Source organism: Myotis davidii, unplaced genomic scaffold (genome assembly GCF_000327345.1).
Source record: "Myotis davidii unplaced genomic scaffold, ASM32734v1 scaffold98, whole genome shotgun sequence".
In the NCBI taxonomy this organism is placed as follows: Eukaryota; Metazoa; Chordata; class Mammalia; order Chiroptera; family Vespertilionidae; genus Myotis; species Myotis davidii.
Genome location: NW_006294654.1, coordinates 1,002,806 through 1,021,991, shown reverse-complemented (window position 1 = coordinate 1,021,991; position 19,186 = coordinate 1,002,806). Strand labels below are relative to the sequence as shown.

Genomic DNA, 19,186 nt, shown 5'->3' with positions numbered 1-19,186 from the left:
TATGTATTTTGTTGTATTTTTAACCTCAGAAGATAGGTTCTTGGGGAAGTCCAAATAAGGCTGTGAACCACCCCATGTTTCACTTGTTCTGACTTTAAGATCAGTATTCTTTCATCTTTATCACCACTTCTGTTACATCTGTGATCTAAAGTCCTCTGTAAGGGGGTAAACTATATTTTTTTCAGTTTCTTTTAAACATCTGTTTGCTTTTTACAAAATAATTATTCAATTTGTTGAATTCAGAATATATAAGCTAGCAAAAAGAAGAAAAGCTACTCATCCCACATGCAAAGCTAATTACTTTTAACACTATTGTAAATCTTTTCACCCTATCCTTTCTATACTTTAATAGCATCTTTTTAGCTTTTTTTATGCTGTGTTGCAACCCTCTTCCACTTTTGTCTAGTTTCTCTCCTGTAATGTCTGAAATATCCCCTCATGCCATGCCTCTTGTCTTCTTAAATAGATTCCTATGATAGAGTTAACACCTCCTCAAAAACTTTTAATGGCTCCTTATAAGATGCTGAATCAAATCCAAATTCTTGAGCATGTGTTAAGTGGAAAATGAAGAAAACAACAAAGACCAAATATAAGTATATACTTTAAAAGGAGAGGGAATGCATTTAGTAGCAAGCTTTTGTAACTAAGTAGTCTGGTATTTTGGCTAGTTAGATATTTGGCAACTCACTAAAGTTTTATAACCCCAGATGAAAATATTCTAGAATTGATTGTGATAATGGTTACATGAATAAACTGAAGACCATTGAATTGTACATTTTAATTGGGTGAATTGTAGGGTATATTAGTTATGTCTCAAGAAAGCTGTTATTAAAAAAGTGTATTACCATACTTTATAAAATTCCCATTTTTGTTATAGTACAATACAAGTAATAAGTAATGACTTAATCACCTTAGCAATGATATCTATTAAGAAGACTGCACAATCAGGGGATGTTTCCTCACCTATATTCTCAAATGCTGTCTGTGGAATATCTAAAATATTAAGTCATTCCATTTAATATGTAGTGAATTAAAAGGCTTTAAAAAAAAGTCTTTGGTGAGTAAATATAAGAGAGCCATAGGTAGACAACAGGATATGAAAGTGATTATTGTAGTGTCAGCAGTAGGCTAAAGCATTTGGTTTTTGAAGCCCTGCCTCAACTGTGTGTGTGCGTGCGTGTGTGTGCGTGTTTATGTGTATGGTTTTGTAAACGCCTGGAAATATCACTACACTTAGCAAGGCTTAGTGATTCAATATTTCTGTAAAAATAAAAATTTTTTTTGCATTCAGTTGATTTAATTTCTGCCAACTTCTTTATGGTTCACGTAAGCAAGCACTGTCCAGAGGATGCAAGCTTTCATTCGATGCCTTAGTGATTTGTCTATCTTTTCTGTGATGAAATATTTCAGAGAAATGTTGCACATGTAATGGTTTGTTTTTGGTTGTTTTCTCTTTATTCAGACTACCATTATTACACAGCCTCATATGTTATATTTATGTATTATTAGGTCAGTTTGTAAGAGATCGCATCAGAGGATATACTAATGTAATTTGGACATTTGTTGGGTCATATGACCTAAAATCAAGACTCAGTTCTAAGAGTCTCTGTCCCTTTAACTAATTTTTGTTTCCTGGAACAATTCTGTACATTGCGTAGTAAGAGGAGAGACTCAGTTTACATTACGAGGGTAATTAGTTTCACTTCCCCTTTTATCAGCAAATGGTAGAAAGTCATCATATGTGCAAGCCTTACTAAACATTAATAAACTGCACAGCTGTGCTTTTGCTCTATTTTTACTTCTTCAAGGAGCAGGTCTGGTTGTCTATCCTTCCCTTTTCCCCGCCTGCTGGTTATATGTTTCTAGGTGTGATCCTTCTGAGCAAAGAGAGTGTTGTCTTATTCAGGAAGAAGGCGTATTTTCCATGGACAGTGTACATAAGAGTAAGGGAAAAGGCCCTTTTTATTTGAGACTCAGGATGGCCATTACTATTTCTAAAAAAACTAGTGCGCAAAAGCGGAAGGGACAGTCTGCTCCGTTACCACTCTGTTGCATGCCTGTATTGTCACTGGCTCAAATGCTAGAGAAACGTGGCCATTGGGCAAAATAAATTAGGGTGCAAAATTTAAATTAATGAAACAAATCAGGGAGCAACTCTTTAATTGACCTGGGAATTGTCTTGACATCAATTGGTGGGTGTCCGATGTTGCCCCTGTCTTTGGACAGCCCATGTGAATGCCCAGGGTGCATCATTGGTCGCTGTGGACTAACTAGGTCAAATATAAAAGAGCAAGGGCATTTCATAGTCCTCTCCTCAGAGTTCCCTGAGCGTTGAATACAAAGGGGCTTCTTTCTCCCTCTACTGGTAAATGTTCCAACTTTTTTAAAAAGCTGAATTAAAAATTATTTTTTTTATACTTCTAGAGGAAGTGAGAGCCCTAATGATTTCTAATGCAGCTCTCCATGGTGTGGTTGTTGAATGCTCCCAAATTAGCCTTTTGGAAATGATTAGTTTTAAGATCCTTGCTGGGTGGTATTCATGCTAATAATGAGATCCTCAGCAGGTACTATGTTTTATGTTCAACATCTACATTTCCTCCCAAGAGAGGATTTAAAATGTGTGAACACTGCATAGGGTTGGCTTGCTTGTATGTGTTTGTGTTTTCAATTGTGCTCTTTCTCTTCCTTCCCGAAAAGGGAAATGTTCCTCTAAAGTTGAGTTTTCATTTTAATGAACTCTCAGATGCTACAGGAACAGTGAACTTCTAAAAATCTCTTCTACCCAACCCTTGTTTTCCATGATATTGTCCCTCATCAAGATCCTGTCACAGTTTTATGCTTACTAGGCAGACATGGAACCATGTACATGTCCTTCTTGGTATTCCTCATGTCACTGTTTGAAATATTGGGGTGATATTGACTCAAAAAGCACGCTGTGTTCTGCAGTTCAAATGCCCATGTTCTTGGTGAGACAGCCCAGATCACAGCTTCTCTTAATTGGAGCAGCACTTGCTCCATCCCTCCAGCACCTTAATTTCTCTACCTCAAAAGATAATTATTTTTAGAGGCGCAAATAAAGAAGCCACATGAGTAAAAACAAAAATAAAATAAAATAAAAATCTTGACATATTAACTTTGAAAGAAGACTACTACAGCTTTCACTCAACTCATTTGAAGGAGTGTTTGAGTACAGAGTAAATAATAGGTAAAAAGCCCCCCCGCCCCCCGCCAGCCCTCGCTTTGTGAGAGATACAGTGAATGGTTTTTAATGCTGTACAACATTCAAAGAAGGAAAATACTAATAAAATCCAAAAGCTGCAGGAAACCCTTGAACAGTTCTCTCATCTTTAGCCAAGTGACAATGTGCAGATCTCTGTCCTTGGTGTGGCCGGCTTCAGAGTCCCCTCATATCTGCTGTCCCTATCCATGCCACCCATCTGCCTGTAGATCATCTCCTGATGAACATGAAATGAGGTTGAAAATGGCATTTCAGATCTACCCTGGGCTTTTTCCTCCACTATAAATTTAATTTGTTGCTTTCCCATAGGGAGGGCCCCATGAGCCCTCCATCCAGGGGGAGTATTTATTGGTTTACTGAGGCCTTCAGAATGCTTTCCAAAGTGCATCCCCTCATGTCCCACCCTGTGCATTTATAAAAGAGAGGCTTATGATGATGTGTAACTGAAAAATCTGGAATGCTTACATTCATGCTTTTTATTATGTGAAATAATCAATGTTAAAAAAATCTGGGGGTGGATTTTTATTCTGAAGAGTTCTTCTTAAAATGTTATTATTATGACATTGTTATGCATTCCAAATAATATATCAAGTCCCGGTTTTCTCTAAGGGTGCGTGTAGAAATGTTGCTGTTTATAAATATAAATAATTGGGGGTGTGTGTGTGTAACTGAGAGGCTAAAATGTTTCATATCTTTTTTATATAAGGAGCTCTATTTCATAGGAAATGAAATTAGAGCCCCAGTTTTGCAGACTGCACTGACTCATCTATTAGCATAAGGATTTCATTCATGGCTGTGTCCTTGCTTTTATTTGAGGCCTAGAGAATGTAGTACACAAGTTGTATCTTCTATTTCATGTGGCTGTGTATCCTCCACATCAGTGCAGGGGACCTTGTAGATATACAAAAAGTGCTTCTGGTTGGAATGAATAAGCATTGCAAAGTGAATGAACTTCTCTAAGAATCTAGGACCTCCATCAGTCTCGCTAGCTACTCAAGCCAAAAATCTAGGCGTTATCCCTATATCATCTCCTCCCCTTCCACCCACTTCCCATTCATCTCCAGACTAGATCCTGAATCATTCCATTTTCTCCATCATGTTTCCTGTCATTCTGGTCCAAACTACCATTATCTTTTGTTTGGATTGCTGAACTACCCTATTAGCTTGTCCTTACAATACATTCTTTACTTGGTGTAAATCAAGCCATTTTAATTCCCTGGTTGAAATTCTCCAAAGCTGTTTAGTGCTCTTAGCATAAAACTTAAGCTGGTTCCTGAAATACTACACCCCATATGATTTAGCCTCTGTAGCTAAGGCTCCCACACTATCACCTACCTCTTTCCCCACCACTGATCCACCTTGGCCACTTGGCTCTCTTGTACCTCCAACATGCCAGCCAAGTTTATTCCCACTTTAATCTCTGTGTCAGCTGGTACACTGCCTGGAATGCTGTTTCCTTCTAATTTTCCTGTGGCTAGATTTTGAATATTCAGGTATTGGCATAAATGCACCTTCTTAGAAAGGCTTGCCCTGGCTTCCCAAGTTAACATAGCTATGTCACTCTAGTTCATCATCCTCTCACTTTTTAAAAAATATACTTTTTATTGATTTCAGAGAGGAAGAGAGAGGGAGAGATAGAAACATCAATGATGAGAGAGAATCATTGATTGGCTGCCTCTTGCACAGCCACACACTAGGGATTGAGCCCGCAATCTGGGCCTGTGCCCTTGACCATAATCGAACCCAGGACCCTCCAGTCTGCAGGCCAATGCTCTATCCACTGAAGCAAACCAGCTAGGGCATCCTTTCATTTTTTTAATGCATAGCATTCATCTCCTGATATTTTATTATTCATCTATCTATTTACCTAATGCCATCTGCTTCTGATACTTACATGTTACCTATGTGAAAGTAAGGACTATGTGTCCTGTATTCTATGCCTACAATAGCAATTTGTCAACAGGTGTGCCACAAGAATTTTTAAAACATGCAGTGCCCAACTGTGTAGTCAGGGGCACTAATCTCTTTTCCCTTAGATGGTCAAATAAAAAAATGATAAGAGCCAACACAATAATAGCCGTCTGGTGTGAATGAATCAAAATTATACCTATTTTTTTTGTCAGCTTGGCAAAAACATATTTTTTGGTGTGCTGCAGAATTTTAGTAATTAGTTTATGTGTGCAATGAGATGAAAAAGGTTGTCCAGCATTGAGTATACACCAAATAAAACTGAATAAGTATTAAACTACTGGAGATAATTATCTCAGTTATTTTGGTGAGATAGAGTCAGGGCTGAGACTAGGGTAGGTACTACTAAGGTATTTGCCATGGATATAGTATTTAATGCAGCTTGTCAGAGGCTAGAATGGTACAGCACTGGTATTGATCCTTCCTGTGTTTATTTAAAATTGTGTATTTTGTTCATCATGGATTATTTTGGCATTAATTTTTATTTTTTGAAAATATTCTATTGAAATATGGTTTCTCTTAAATATCATTATTAAAAACAAATATATAAATACTATTTCTCTTGACTACATTTTTCCCTGCCCCCCAAACCTGGTATTCTTTCATTTTCCCACTTGATTTTGCATTGTGAGTTATCGCTAGTATTTATTGAGTACTTACATGTACCAGACACTGTGCTTCACTTGATTATGTCACTGAAAACTCACAGCAGAGCTGCAAAGTATGTAAGAGTATTGCTTTGCGAGGCAGGTAACTTACCCAAGGCCACAGAGCTATGAAGGGACCAAACCAGGATAGGCAGCATATGCAGAATGTGTCATGTGGGTAGAAATAGACTTACAAGTGGGAGTGAGAAGATAATCTATAATAATAAAAACATAATATGCTAATTAGACCGGACATCCTTCTGGACGAAGGCAGGGCTGTGAGGGAAGCCTGGGTCCTGGATGACAGAGGGAAGCTGGTGCCAGCTGCTGGGGGAAGGAAGATGAATTTTGTGCATCGGGCCTCTAGTCTTTAATATTCTGGCTTATTTTCTCTACTGTTTTGCAGAGGGCTTTAAATGTGCAATGAGTAAAGGAAAGTTTGATCTGCTAGCCTGGTAGGGACGTTGAGGAAGAGGCAACAGAAGGAATATCTGTGAGCTGCTTTTGGAGAGTTGGTTCCATATATTTTATTGATCACCATTTGGGAGCCCATTAGGGGATATGAAAAACCACGCGTTTGGATCAAACACTCCATAGCTTTAAAGTGTAGAATGATTTGGGGGGGGAAGTTTTGGGGGATTAAAAATATTACTGCACACCATACATAAAAATATAGAAGATTAGTTCAGTGTAAAACATATATTCATAAAAGCTAAAATAAAATGTATCTGTGGGCCTTTTTTAGAAACATAAACCAATTCAATCACAAAGGAAAGCACAGATGAATTAATACAAATTTTAAATTTATGTACCAAATTTTGTCAATAGATGAAAAGAAAATGACAAGTTGGGGAAATATTTAAAAAATATTTTTATTGATTTGAGAAAGGAAGGGAGAGGGAGAGAGATAGAAACATTAATTATGAGAGAGAATCATTGACTGGCTGCCTCCTGCATGCCCCCTATCGGGGATCGAGCCCACAATCCGGACATGTGCACTTGATAGGAATTGAACCCAGGACCCTTCAGTCCACTGGCTGACCCTCTGTCCACTGAGCCAAACCCGGTAGGGCTTGGGGAAGTATTTGTAACCAAGAATTATTATTATTTTTTTTAAAACTTAATTGTTCTAAGAGATCAATAAGAAAGACACTGAGTCCTCAAAAAAAAAAAAGGCAAGTTCATAGAAGAAATACAAGTGACTAAGTAGGAAACATGTTTCATAAATAAAGATGTAAATTAAAACAAAGATTTATTTTTGTCTCCCAAATTATAGGTATTAAAAAAGTCTAGTGTTGGTTTAAAAAAAAGGGAGGGGTTAAGAAGAATCTTGATGTGTGTGTCAGTGGGACATACTCTATGACGGGTCAGAGCTTTTATAACTTGTTCACTTCATTGCATTTCTATGATGTTCTTTAAGAAAGTAGAAATTCGGGTCAAGATTTTTCTTTAGGGATGTTTATCACAATTTTTTCAGACACCTTTAGAATTGCCTTTCAGACAATCATTAACCCTTTCTGAAGAATAATTAGTATCTTGGGATAATTATCACAATATGTTGAGTGAAAAATAACAACACAGCATCATTTCAGTTTTACAACAAGAACAGAAAAAGTACATTTGCCTAGAAAAGGAGACAGGAAAGAAATATATTAAAATATTTAAATTTTAGTAATTTTGAAAATTCTGTTTTTCTGAATTTTATATAATAAATAATTTATATAATAAATAACTTTTATGAGTTGGAGAAGTGTTTTATAAAAAGAAAGTTGTGAGGACCGAAGATTAGAAGTTCTGCACAGACAGGAGACCTTGGTAGAGTCTAGTCCATCTTCTTCCTAATTAGTTTTCAACCAGCAGAATCCTGGAACAAGTCCCTTCCCCCTCCTTGTAAAGTAAGTGAGTTCAGGACTTCTTAGATTTCTTCTCTGCAACACACCCAGAGGCAGAAGAGAGTGAACATTCACTGGAGAAGAAAAGGATGGGGGCAGGTTGGGCAGGTTGGCTCAAAGTCATCCCCTGGAAAAGTTGTAGCATGAAAATATATGTAAACTTTCTATTTTTTCTCCAAACTATACTGATGTTAGTTTTTAATTTTTAAAAATTGAGATATAATTATTATACCATAAAATTCACCATTTTAAAGTGTACATTTTAATGGCTTTTAGTAAATTCAGAAGATTGTAGAACCAGTGCATGCTGGTTTTTAACACAGAGATATTTGCCATGGATATTCCATGATACAATGGATTTTCCAAGAAAATGCTCTTCCACCTTTGAGTCGCCTTGGAAGCATTATCAGGTACTTTCCCAGGAGGATTTTACCCCTTGGAGACATCCAGGACTAGATAATTTTCCAGATATTTTTAACAAAGTGCATTTTCAATGCATCTTGCCTCTCATTCCCTTGAAAACAACTTAACTGGATAAGTTGTTATTAATAGTCCTGGTTACTATAACTAACCTACCCATCTATTCAGTTTCCGCTCACAGTTGGTGAGACTAAATTCAGTTAATTTCTATGCTGTTTTAAAAAACTACTACTTTCCTCCAGAAGCATGCTGGGGATAAAGGGGTAAGTATCCCCCATCTTGGCCCTCAAAGGACAGACTTTAAAGGAGAGGAAGTTATGGTGACTTTGGTATTAGAGCCACTCAGTTTGAGGTTCAGGGTTCCAATTTTAAGTGGAAGAAAATACACAGAAGGCAGAATACATGTATTTCAGAGTATATAGCCTGGAACATGGACAACACATGGATTGTATTTTGGCTCAGTGTTACTAAATCATTTTTTTCTCAGTACTGTTAATTTTTTTCAGGTGTGGGTTGATGGTGTGCTTGTGGGTTGAAAAGTTCTCATTGAAAAATGTGGTTCTGCTATACCCAAGTTTATGTGGAAGTAGCCCAAGTTCAGCTTTGGTGGCGCTGAGATTCCTTATTTTAAACTATTGGCCTGAACTAGTGGACCTTAAAAGTACAGTATTTGAGTTATAATTGAGCTCTATGAGACTTGGGTTTGTTCTTCGCCGTTCTGTCGCTGGGTGCTGGCCAATCCAGAGGGCAGGGCAGGGTCATTTGGCCCGAGCCTTCATTAATTAAAGGCTACAGATGTAGACTTCTGATGGTTTGACAGTATCGCCAAATACAGTCATCAGAGGCACTGGCAGGATAAAACAAATATATTCATGGTACAACTTTAAATACCATAGTGTTTATAACTCCATTTTGGAATTTCTGCTTTTTCTTGGGAGCCTAGAAGAAGGGGCAGTGGTGAGGTATACTTTTTGCCTTTCTTTCAGGATAAAGAAATGGACCATGAGGACCCTTGAAGGTCCTGACAGTGCAATGTTCAGTAACTATTTTCCAGGACCCTGTGTGGAAAGTGGGGACATCAGCATTCTTCAGAGCAGTGACACTAGTAACTGACATGTTTGGGGCATTGAGCAATTCTACATGGATTGTGTTTCACAGATCTTTTGTGGTCCAAGAAGCCAACTGAAGTAGGAGAGAAGGGACCAATGAGTCCATGATAGCTTTCAACAATAAATAATTCATTGTCATTAAGAAGTTAATGTATTACCGAATTTAAAACTGTCATTCAGATAGGGTGTGGAATAAGGAAAACTGACCTGCCTTTACCGATTAATTGGACAGATTTATTTACAGATTACATTGTGCAAATGGGCAGAATAGTCAGTGTAAAGTTGAGATGCTTAGTATGAGCGGGATACATGGAGCAAGTATGGATTTGTGGCCCAGGCTGTATGTGGAAACCCTCTTGTGTTGAAAAGCCTAAAATGGAAGCATCAGATTGTGTGTGAGAGTGTGTATGACTAGTAGGCTGTATTCTAACAGCTTACAGAGGGATGCACTCCATAGTAGGATATTAAATTCACATTTGATGTTTGTTCTGATGGAAGGGAATGTGAAGTGAACTGTGGATTGCTCTCTGTGCTTTATCTTGATCCAATGAATAGGGAAGGGAAGAAAGTATCCCTCAAAGCCAATTACACATGCTGGATGAAGTGGCTTTTCAAATAGCTTGAGTCTTAAATAGTCTCATTTCTGGGTGTTTTGAGGAGCTGGGATAAGAAAAGGCAGAGTACTTGCCTAAAGCTACAAGTGACTTTTCTGGGGAAAAATCTTCAGCCACATGTATAGAGACCACTGAAGGAGAGAAGCAGGAGTTTTGTGGGACTCACACCCTTGTGTGTGTTGATATGCTTGTTAAAGTTACTAATTTGATGGGAGATTTAGTCAAATTAGCAAAAATGAGACACATCCCCACACATATACACACATTTTATGTCAGGCTCCTTGCTAGATTTTATTTTATAAGTGTCTTTGGAAATAGTAAATTTCTATTTCTTTAGATAGGTCAAGAGTTATTTGTGCCCTGTGCTGTGAAAAGAGATTAGCCACCACTGCATTCATGAAGCAGTCTACTGGTGGGAAAGTTGGCTTTCTCTCATTTGGAGTTAAGTAATTGTGAAGTCTCTCATTATACTTTCATGTGGCCTTAGAAAATAACATAATTTTATATAATTTGGGAATAGCTGGGGCTTTTTATTGTACCAAACATTTTCTTCATACTAATCCTGAGTAGATTGTTAAAATGCCCATTTCAGACCCCTGAGAATATTGTATAAGTCTATACAAATAGGAGAAGTACACACTCTTTGGGTTATACATTTGCTAGGAACAAGTCATTTGTTTCCATGCCAAAAATCTTTGCAGAACAATGAAGCTGAGTTTTTTGCTTGGTTGATAGTTTAGTTCATATACTGTCTTTTGGATTAAATCCAACTATTTTAGTTGACTACTTTTATCATTCTGCCTACAACATTTGGGTAACATAGATTTTCTTCTAAGTGAAGCTTCGGCTTCACTTTGAATTTGCTGCGTTTATATAAGTAAATCAAAGTGTGAACATTAACTTCATGAGTGAAATTTACCTGGGAGGGATGGCCAGTCAATTGAAATATGGCACCAAGATTCAAAATAGGTCCCCATTAATAAAGTAGTATTCAGAAATTTAAAATTAGCTTACATGGATAAAGGTGGGGTATAGTCAAAGAGGCAGTAGAAGTTAATTATCCTGAATTTGTGGCAGCTCTGAACAGTTGGCCCTTGAATAACTTGCGTGTTTAGGGGCGCTGACCTTCCACGCAGAACTACAGCTTCCCCTCCACATAAGCAGACTCCCAACCCTGCAGCTGACTTTTGAACAACGGGGGTTTGAACTGCTCCCTTATAAGTGGACCTGTGCAGTTCAAACCCATGTTGTTCAAGGGTCAACTGTAGTGACAAATCCAAACTAGGCAACTGAAGGCTGGGTTTGAGCCCTCATGCTGGCCACTACTAGCCACGTGATCTCAGTCATGATGCCTCACCTCTTCAGGGCCTTTTCCTTTGCATGGGATAAGGATAATAAAGACATCGACCTTACCGATTTTTGAGAGGATAAAATGACCGTGTTTTCAGAGTGCTTGGCAAAAACATAAAGGATTGAACACAAATTGCTTTCAGTTTCCTTTACAAGGGAGGGGATATTCAGGAGGAGGAGACCACTGTTGCCCCTGTCTATATTGGAGATTGGACATAGACAGAGGGGTGAAAAGAAGGAGGGTACACATGCATGTTCTGGGGGACAGGTACTGGATTTATCAGTACTTTGGGGAAGACTCAGGAGTCTGGATTCTTATTTGTGGTCTATCATTTCTCCATTGTGATTGCCCTTCAGAAGAGTGTTAAATGCCCAGCTGGTGTGGCTCAGAGGTTGAGCATCAACCCATGAACCAGGAGGTCACGGTTCAATTCCTAGTGGGGCACATGCTATGGTTGCAGGCTCTATCCCCAGTAGAGTGGGTGCAGGAGGCAGCTGATTGATGATTCTCTCTCATCATTGATGTTTCTATCTCTCCTTCTACCTTCTTCTCTCTGAAATAAATAAAAAATATGAACAAAATACCACCCCCTCTCCCAACACAAGCAAACAAACAGAAGAATGTTAAGAGTATAACTAGAAGCAAGTGCTTTTTAAATAAGATTTATTGAGAAAGGGCAGAGGAAGAAGAGGTTACCCTCCATTTCCTTGCCTTCCCGCTCCTTCTTCTTATTAAGCTGCTTTGTCTTTCCTTTTGGTATTGTACCACTCAGGTCCCAGCAAAAGACATATGACTGCTCCAGCTGGGTGACTAAAGAGAGTTTTGTACAGGGACTTTTTATAAAGGTGTGGGCCAGGTAGATAACCAGTGAGGGTTGGTGCAGTAACCAGGGCCCCATAATAGCTGGGCAAGGGGAGGGTATAGGTATTGGAACATGGAGAGGGCCACCCGGGTAGCTGGGGCTGGAGCCTCTTGGAGGGGACACAGCATACCTGTGGTGCTCTTACAGGGAGGGAGCTGGGAGAATAAATGCCCCATTCTCATTCTCCTGTTCCCTGGTCTCCTCCTGGTGTCTCTCACGGACTAAATGCAAGTGGAAGACTGAGGACAAAAGAGATGTTATGAAATCCTTCCTGGTCTGCCTCCTGGGGCACCAAGCAAGAAGAAGAAATAAGAGAGGGGCTCTGGGTGTGTCTGGGGCAACAGGAAATTATCTTACTTTGGAGTTGATTTTTGGATTCTTTTTTCGTAACCTCTTAATTCCTTCCCATTCATTGACTGATCCCACATTCTTAGGAGACTGCATTCAGGAGACCGCATTGGTGTGCTGCCCAGGGGCTAGTGACTAGGTCCAGAGAGTTGCCATGTGTAGACTGCTCTTGCATGACGTAAGTGAAACACTAGCCACGGTAGTTTGTGCTTCATCTGCTCTCTTGTTTTTATTATTTTGTTTTTGGAGGATGAATATACAAATACTTCTTGGGTAGCCAGGAGGGAGGCCTTGTTGTCTGATTCTCTTTCCTTTTCTTCTCATACCATTAACCTCACTCATGAAGATTTCTTATTATTGTTGTGGGGGAAAAAACGGCAGAGATTCTGATTTCATGGTTATGTCTTTAGTTGGGCTCTCAGAGCAAGCCTCTGCGATGGGGATAATACACAAAGAAGCAATCTAGTTTTTCTCCCCTACATCCTTGGTATTGCTTGGGAAAGTAAAGGTACCGATTTCCTTCTATAACATGTTGATTGATCATGAGAAACAATTTCACAGCTTTATTTCCATTAGAGATGCTACTTGTTAGATACTCCCCTCCCCCCAATATTCATGGTTGGAATTATACTCAGTGCCCCTGCCCCCCGAAATCAGTATATTTGCTGCCCAGAAAAATCTTCATTCCTGTTTGTTTACTGTGCTCTCTATATACCCTGTTTTCAAATAAGAGAAAGTGTCTAGAAAAGGTTAGGCATTTTTCTCTTGTCACTCTCTGAGCAGCTTTTGTGTAAGAGCATTGTCATTTCCAAGCCCAAATCCTGGCCCAAGCAAACAGCCTCCTGGAAGCTGTTCAGCTGTTCCCTAGGGAAGAGCTTTATCAAGTGTTTATTCTGTTCAAAAGATGCTGTTTTCATTGTGTTTCTTAGAAGATACATGGCTATAAATCACTATCAAAATTCATGCTGAGTGGCCTCCAATGGGGTGACAGTTGTTGTTTTTTAAGCTCCTCTGCCTCTGAAATGAACTCTCATTCTCAGATTTGGCTAAGTGTTCACCATGGGTGGCATGTCCACCCCGTGATGCCGCTCTGTTCTCCTGTGATGTTCCTCTGAGCAGGCGGTTGGGGAATGTCAAGTCCCAGCAGGCATTTCTGGTTTAGTGTCTGGGAGACTGTGGGGAGGTATCATGGTCTGATGAGCTTCTGTGGTCTATCTTTCAGGGACTGGAGAGAGTGGCAAGAGTACGTTCATCAAGCAGATGAGAATCATCCACGGGTCGGGATACTCTGATGAAGACAAAAGGGGCTTCACCAAGCTGGTGTATCAGAACATCTTCACGGCCATGCAGGCTATGATCAGAGCCATGGACACGCTCAAGATCCCCTACAAGTACGAGCACAATAAGGTAGGCGTGCTGCCCATGGGAACCCCTGGCCAAGCCATTCGTTTCTGGGATGCCTGAGGGGCTTTTAAAATGTACATTATTTTTTGTCTCATCTAATTGGGTCTTTTAATAGTTCAGTAGTTGTTTTAAAATATTTTTTCCTAAAATCTTTAAAGTCACATCTATGAAAAATTAGAGTTGTGTTCTTAGCAATATCAATGAAAGGCTTATTTGGATGTTCGACCATAAATATGTGGAGGTTTAAAATGTAGGGCCACACATTCCATTGAGAAGACAGTTTGGAAGTTCAAGACAAACTGACCAAAGTGAGAGAATTCGGAGAAGAGGCGTCTTGCTTCAACCTCCCACTCTTTGTGCTTCCTTGAAAAAAGAATGAAAATAGCTTATGACCATTTTATCTGGTTTAATTTTGGACTTTGTGACTTCCTTTCAGTAATACCACAGGCTTAATTTTATTTCAAAATAGGTCCATCTATCACTTCCAATAACCTTTCAAACATGTTCCTCTGCAATAGTGTTAAAGTCATGGAAACTTCTAAAATCATTTGACAAAGGGTTAGGAAGAAGAAATAGAAATTCACAGCTTTTTAGAAAACAAACAAGCTTTTCCAATATCCAGCATTAGCTCTTAATTGAAATAGAAAACCAAGTTTGTATTTGGGTGAAAACAAATGCTGTCATTGCTCACTACATGATTCCAAACAAGGTGGGTGTGTCTGCTGGTGGCTCCAGGTGTGAGTGACACTGCCGTTGCCCCTCAAAAAGCTCTCAGTTGCCTGCGGTTACACTAGGGAGGACATCTGTGCAGAGAGGCCCCCAGGCCATGGGAAGGGAAGTCTACTTGGAATTTGTAGAAATGCTTTACAGTCTGTTTTCTTCCATTCAGTGCTTCCAATGACGTACACAGTCTTATTCCTTAGGGCTTTTATCTTATAGTAAGCTGGTAAAATCTCACCTCTTTTGACAAAGCACTACATTTGCATCAACAGTTATTTTAGTGTCTTCAATCAGAACTTCCATTCTCTCAGTATTCTTGATAATCTACTCTTGAGGATATTTCCATATATCAGGACCAATAGGTAATAGCAAGGAGTTGGCATGCCCACTGTGACTCATAACTAGATTTAACTCATAAAAATGAATTATCAGTGAAATAAAGCAATTTTGTATACCTTCACTTCTGTTACCATCTTGAAGTTTCTAACTATATAGATCATCTTGAAATCAGACATTTCTGTTTCTTGGGTGGTTCCTTGAAATTAATGACTGTTTCTTGTCTAATGATATCCTCACACTTTTTTTATGGCAATAAGAAGGTCCACAAATAACAGAGAGACCCTCACAAATGATCCTTCCTGCTGCTATTCTCAATAGTGAAAGGATCTGGGTAGCTTTGTGGGCCTGGGACTAGGGCACCTGAACCAGATGAGACTGCCTGCATATCTAAGTATCAATTTAAAAGGATCAGGGTTCCCCACTCCCTACCACCACCACTAATTAAATCTCATGTAATGCATTTCTGAAGCAGGCAACATGCTAGTTTTGTTGCAGTTGTGAGACAGTTCTGTTGAAGGAAATTTTCTTAATGCCAGTGACTTTTCCAAACTATAGTTGGTGGATAGTATGATGAATGTGGGCTGAGTTATCAGATGTGTGGTGTGATTGATGTGTGGCAACAGTTACATGTTACCAATTTACACCTTATCATAGTCTCCATAAATTATACCCCCCAAAAACTTCTTTCTTGGATGCTCCAAGAGAATCCTTTAGGACCTTGCCTTGATGTTAGATTTTCATATAAAGATCATTTACTGTACAGTCACGTAGAAGTAGAAAGTGGAGTGGAATTTATGCCTTCTTCATGTAACACATTGAAGAATACTTAACAGTGTGTGTTATTTGAGCTCTTTGTGTCAATTCTAGTTAAGTAGCCTTTACTGTGTTGAATATCATTCAGTTAGAAATCAATATCCTAAAAATTATGTTAATATGATTTTTCTCAAATATCATAATTATCCTGTGAAATCTAACCATGTCTCTTGGTTACTTAACACACTTTCTAAAAGAGTGACATTAGTGTGTGCTGACTTCTGAATTAAACATTCTTTAATATGTTTCATCCCTTTTAAGTCACAATATAAGTTATTTTCACATTTGTTCCATCTTCACTGCAGGATCTGTATTCTAACGCATCACACTCCCCTTGCTTCATCCATTAACTTCCTGAGCTCTGCCCGCTCCTTGACTTTGTTAATACTTGTTCAGGAATTATGTTCTCTCCTTCCTGTCCCACCCAACTGCAGCTTCCTCCTAGAGTTCTCTACTCCCCCTCCCACAGCACTAAGTAATCCCACCCTCCTTTAGCAGAGCCTCTAGTGGAGTATTTATAATTGTCTAGCTTGTATTATTTATGACAATTTGGTATTGATCTGATTTCCTGACTAGACTCAACTAAGCTCCTTGAAAATAAATGTATGCCAGTTTCATCTTGGTATTCTTTCTTGTCCCTGGCATTGTGTCTTATACACAGTAGAGGCTCAAAACATTCCTTGTTTTATGAATAGCTAAATCATTTGTAAGCTTCCACAACTGGAAATCTCCTTTTCTGCTTCCAATGTGGCTGAGATGATTATTCAGATAAACAAATAGCTGTCAAAATTGTTGATCTGCCTAAGAGAAGAGATGCAATGTGCTGTCAGAAATAGGCAGAAATTCACAATTCAGGAAGAGGCAAGGGAATTGCTGAGGGAGGGGCCCACAGGAGAAGAGAATGGCTGAAGTGAATGTGCAGAAAAGGAATGTGCACTCCTTGAGCAGAATTCTTCTAGAGGAGAACTGGAAAATAAGAACCAAAGTATGGTATAGGATATGCTTGTGAAAGGTTTTGAATCCAGACTAAGAAATCTGAGTTTTAGTTTCTTGTGTTCATGATATTTATTTAAGAATAACACTTTATGTTTTCGTCTGAATTTTCTACAGAAGTTTTTGGTTACAATATGATATGCTTTATATCTTATAAATAGTTTAAAGGATTTAATGTGCGTTTAATTAGCAATTAATGGGAAGCAGTGCCGTATGATTTATATTATTTTGTGACATTAAAGCTATAAAATAAATAACCATTTCATTCTTTAAAAAGCTTCTTTGCACCACCTACCACATTGGCCATAATCTGTGTTAGTAGCAGAAATAAAAATAAAGACTTTCCAGGATTGTCCAGCCTAACTTTATACTTGCTTCTGAGTTCACATATTTTATAAGGCAAAGCATAACTTACAAATGATATGGCCTATTCTTAAACTGGAAAACTAAAGTTTTTTTTTTGCTGTGGAAATGGTTCTGGTTATGGAATGCACACCAGAATATTGGAATTTATTTTGCTCCTGTGTGTTACTAGATTGAATCAAGTGTCCCTCTGGTTAGGTGGGGGTAGCGGGGAGTGGGAGGGATGGGGGGGTCCTATGCAGTGGCTACCCCCCCCCATAGCACTAAGTAATCCCACCCCCCTATCCTGTCCTTGGACTTTCTTTGTCAAACAAATGTTTATAGGTGAGCTGCTTGGACTCAGCCCATGTGAGGGACTTCACTGTGAGCTAGGGTTTATTTCTTCCACAATGGTACTTTGCTGTTTCCCTAAACACAACTGTTGATAGCTGATGTTGAAAGGGATTAAGTATTTGTTGCTTAGTCAAATCGAAAGTTACATTTAAGGCTCTGCTAGGCGGAATGCATTGGACTGTGAGATTACTGCATCATTCCTATTACATCTTTATTTTCTTATATAGATGTACTTTTTTTAAATTATTCTTTGCTGCTGAAATCAGCTCTTAATAAAAAGGAAGAGATGAACAATTTCTGAGCTTACCTGGCTGAGAACTGTCTGGAAGGTCTACATGGGGAAGGAGCAGCTCATTAGGTTCTGCCCCTGGATTTTTATGTCCTTACTGTCTGTACCTGGCGGTTGGCATGCTTCCTGCATTGCCTGATCCTTTGCACATGTGTGTGCCTCGTTTTCCGAGTCAGATCGCAGATTAACTGTTTTTCTAATTTGTCTCTCTTCCACAACATGCTGCAAATGTGGTAGGAGTTTTTGTTCATGGAGTGGGTTACTTCAGATACAGATCCTGGTGTCCCTTTATCGTCGCCTCATGCTTTCTGTGAACTGTGAAATCAAGGTATTCTTATGCCAATTTCAAAGTATCGACAGGCTGCAGCTCCCTTTGCCAGTGCCAGAAAGAGAAAAGCATTTGATGCAGTGCTTCTTCAAGGAGTCCTGCTCATGTTGGGTGGACAGCGTCGCCTCTTCTGTTCTAGTTTCCACTTTTGGACTCATGACCACGGCTCATGTGGCACCTAGGCTGCCGCTGCCTTCGACTCCCTGACAGCAGGGCATAGGCCCCACACCGTGTGTCCTTTTTCTCTTGGTCCAAAGGCCAGGAGGACAGGTTGCTACAGTACCTGCTGTCCTCTGTGAACCCTTCTAAGAAAGGACTTGTCACGGGGGAAGAATCTTGTTAAACACAGATACAGCTTTTTGAATTTTCTCTACTTCCCGAGAAATCCAAGATCTCAGAAGCCATTTTTCTAAAGAAAAGTGTAGCCGAGATCTTGGAGAATTTGCGAACTTATTCCTGTATTTGATGAGATGAACAAGTAATTTCTGTACTACCTTTTTCACCACGAGGGAATTTTCTACTACTCTTTTCACCATGAGGGAATTTTCTTAGTTTACAGAATGCCAAGAGCCTGATTTGATTTTAATATTTCTCACTTACATACTAAGCACATACTAAAAGCAGAAGTTAATCAGTATATGTTTCAATCTATGCCTCTGAAGAGTTGTACCAATTAACGTTCTCTGCTCGCACGCAACAGAAGCCAGCACTGGCTAACTGAAGCAGAACTTGTGGGAGTAGGAGGAGAAACCGAAGGACTAGCTTTGGAAACCAGGGCAGGTTTGAGGAACTCATCTGCGAGACTGATGAACTCTGACCCTTTTTAATCCTCTTTCACTCCACTCAAGATACAAATTCCCAGGAAAACTTGCCTGATTGGGCTGGGCAAGCCTGGGCAATTTGATTGACAGCCTCTGAGGAAAATGCGGTTCAGTTAGTAGAAGGGGGATGATGCTGGCACAAACCACAATTATCCACTGCAAAATCACACTGTCAATTTAGAAAACAAATTGGCATGTGGATTCTCTGTAGAAGTAAACTGTTCAGTTTTGCTCAGCATTTGCTAAGTCCCAAAGTACAACTGCTTGCTTATTCTGGGCTTGGGGTGCTGGAGGAGGTTGATGGGTTTGTGATTTAGAAACAGTTACGTATGAA

General features: G+C 39.2%; 1 protein-coding gene across 1 annotated transcript in view; it reads left to right on the top strand.

Moving 5' to 3' along the window:
* The first annotated feature begins 13,670 nt into the window (after window positions 1–13,670).
* Window positions 13,671–19,186, top strand: part of GNAQ (guanine nucleotide binding protein (G protein), q polypeptide) — a 166,232-nt gene continuing 160,716 nt past the window's right edge. Inside the window, exon 1 of the mRNA XM_006769018.2 lies at window positions 13,671–13,856. Coding sequence (XP_006769081.1) covers window positions 13,710–13,856 — 147 coding nt within the window. The 5' untranslated portion in view covers window positions 13,671–13,709. The remainder of the gene's footprint in view (window positions 13,857–19,186) is intronic.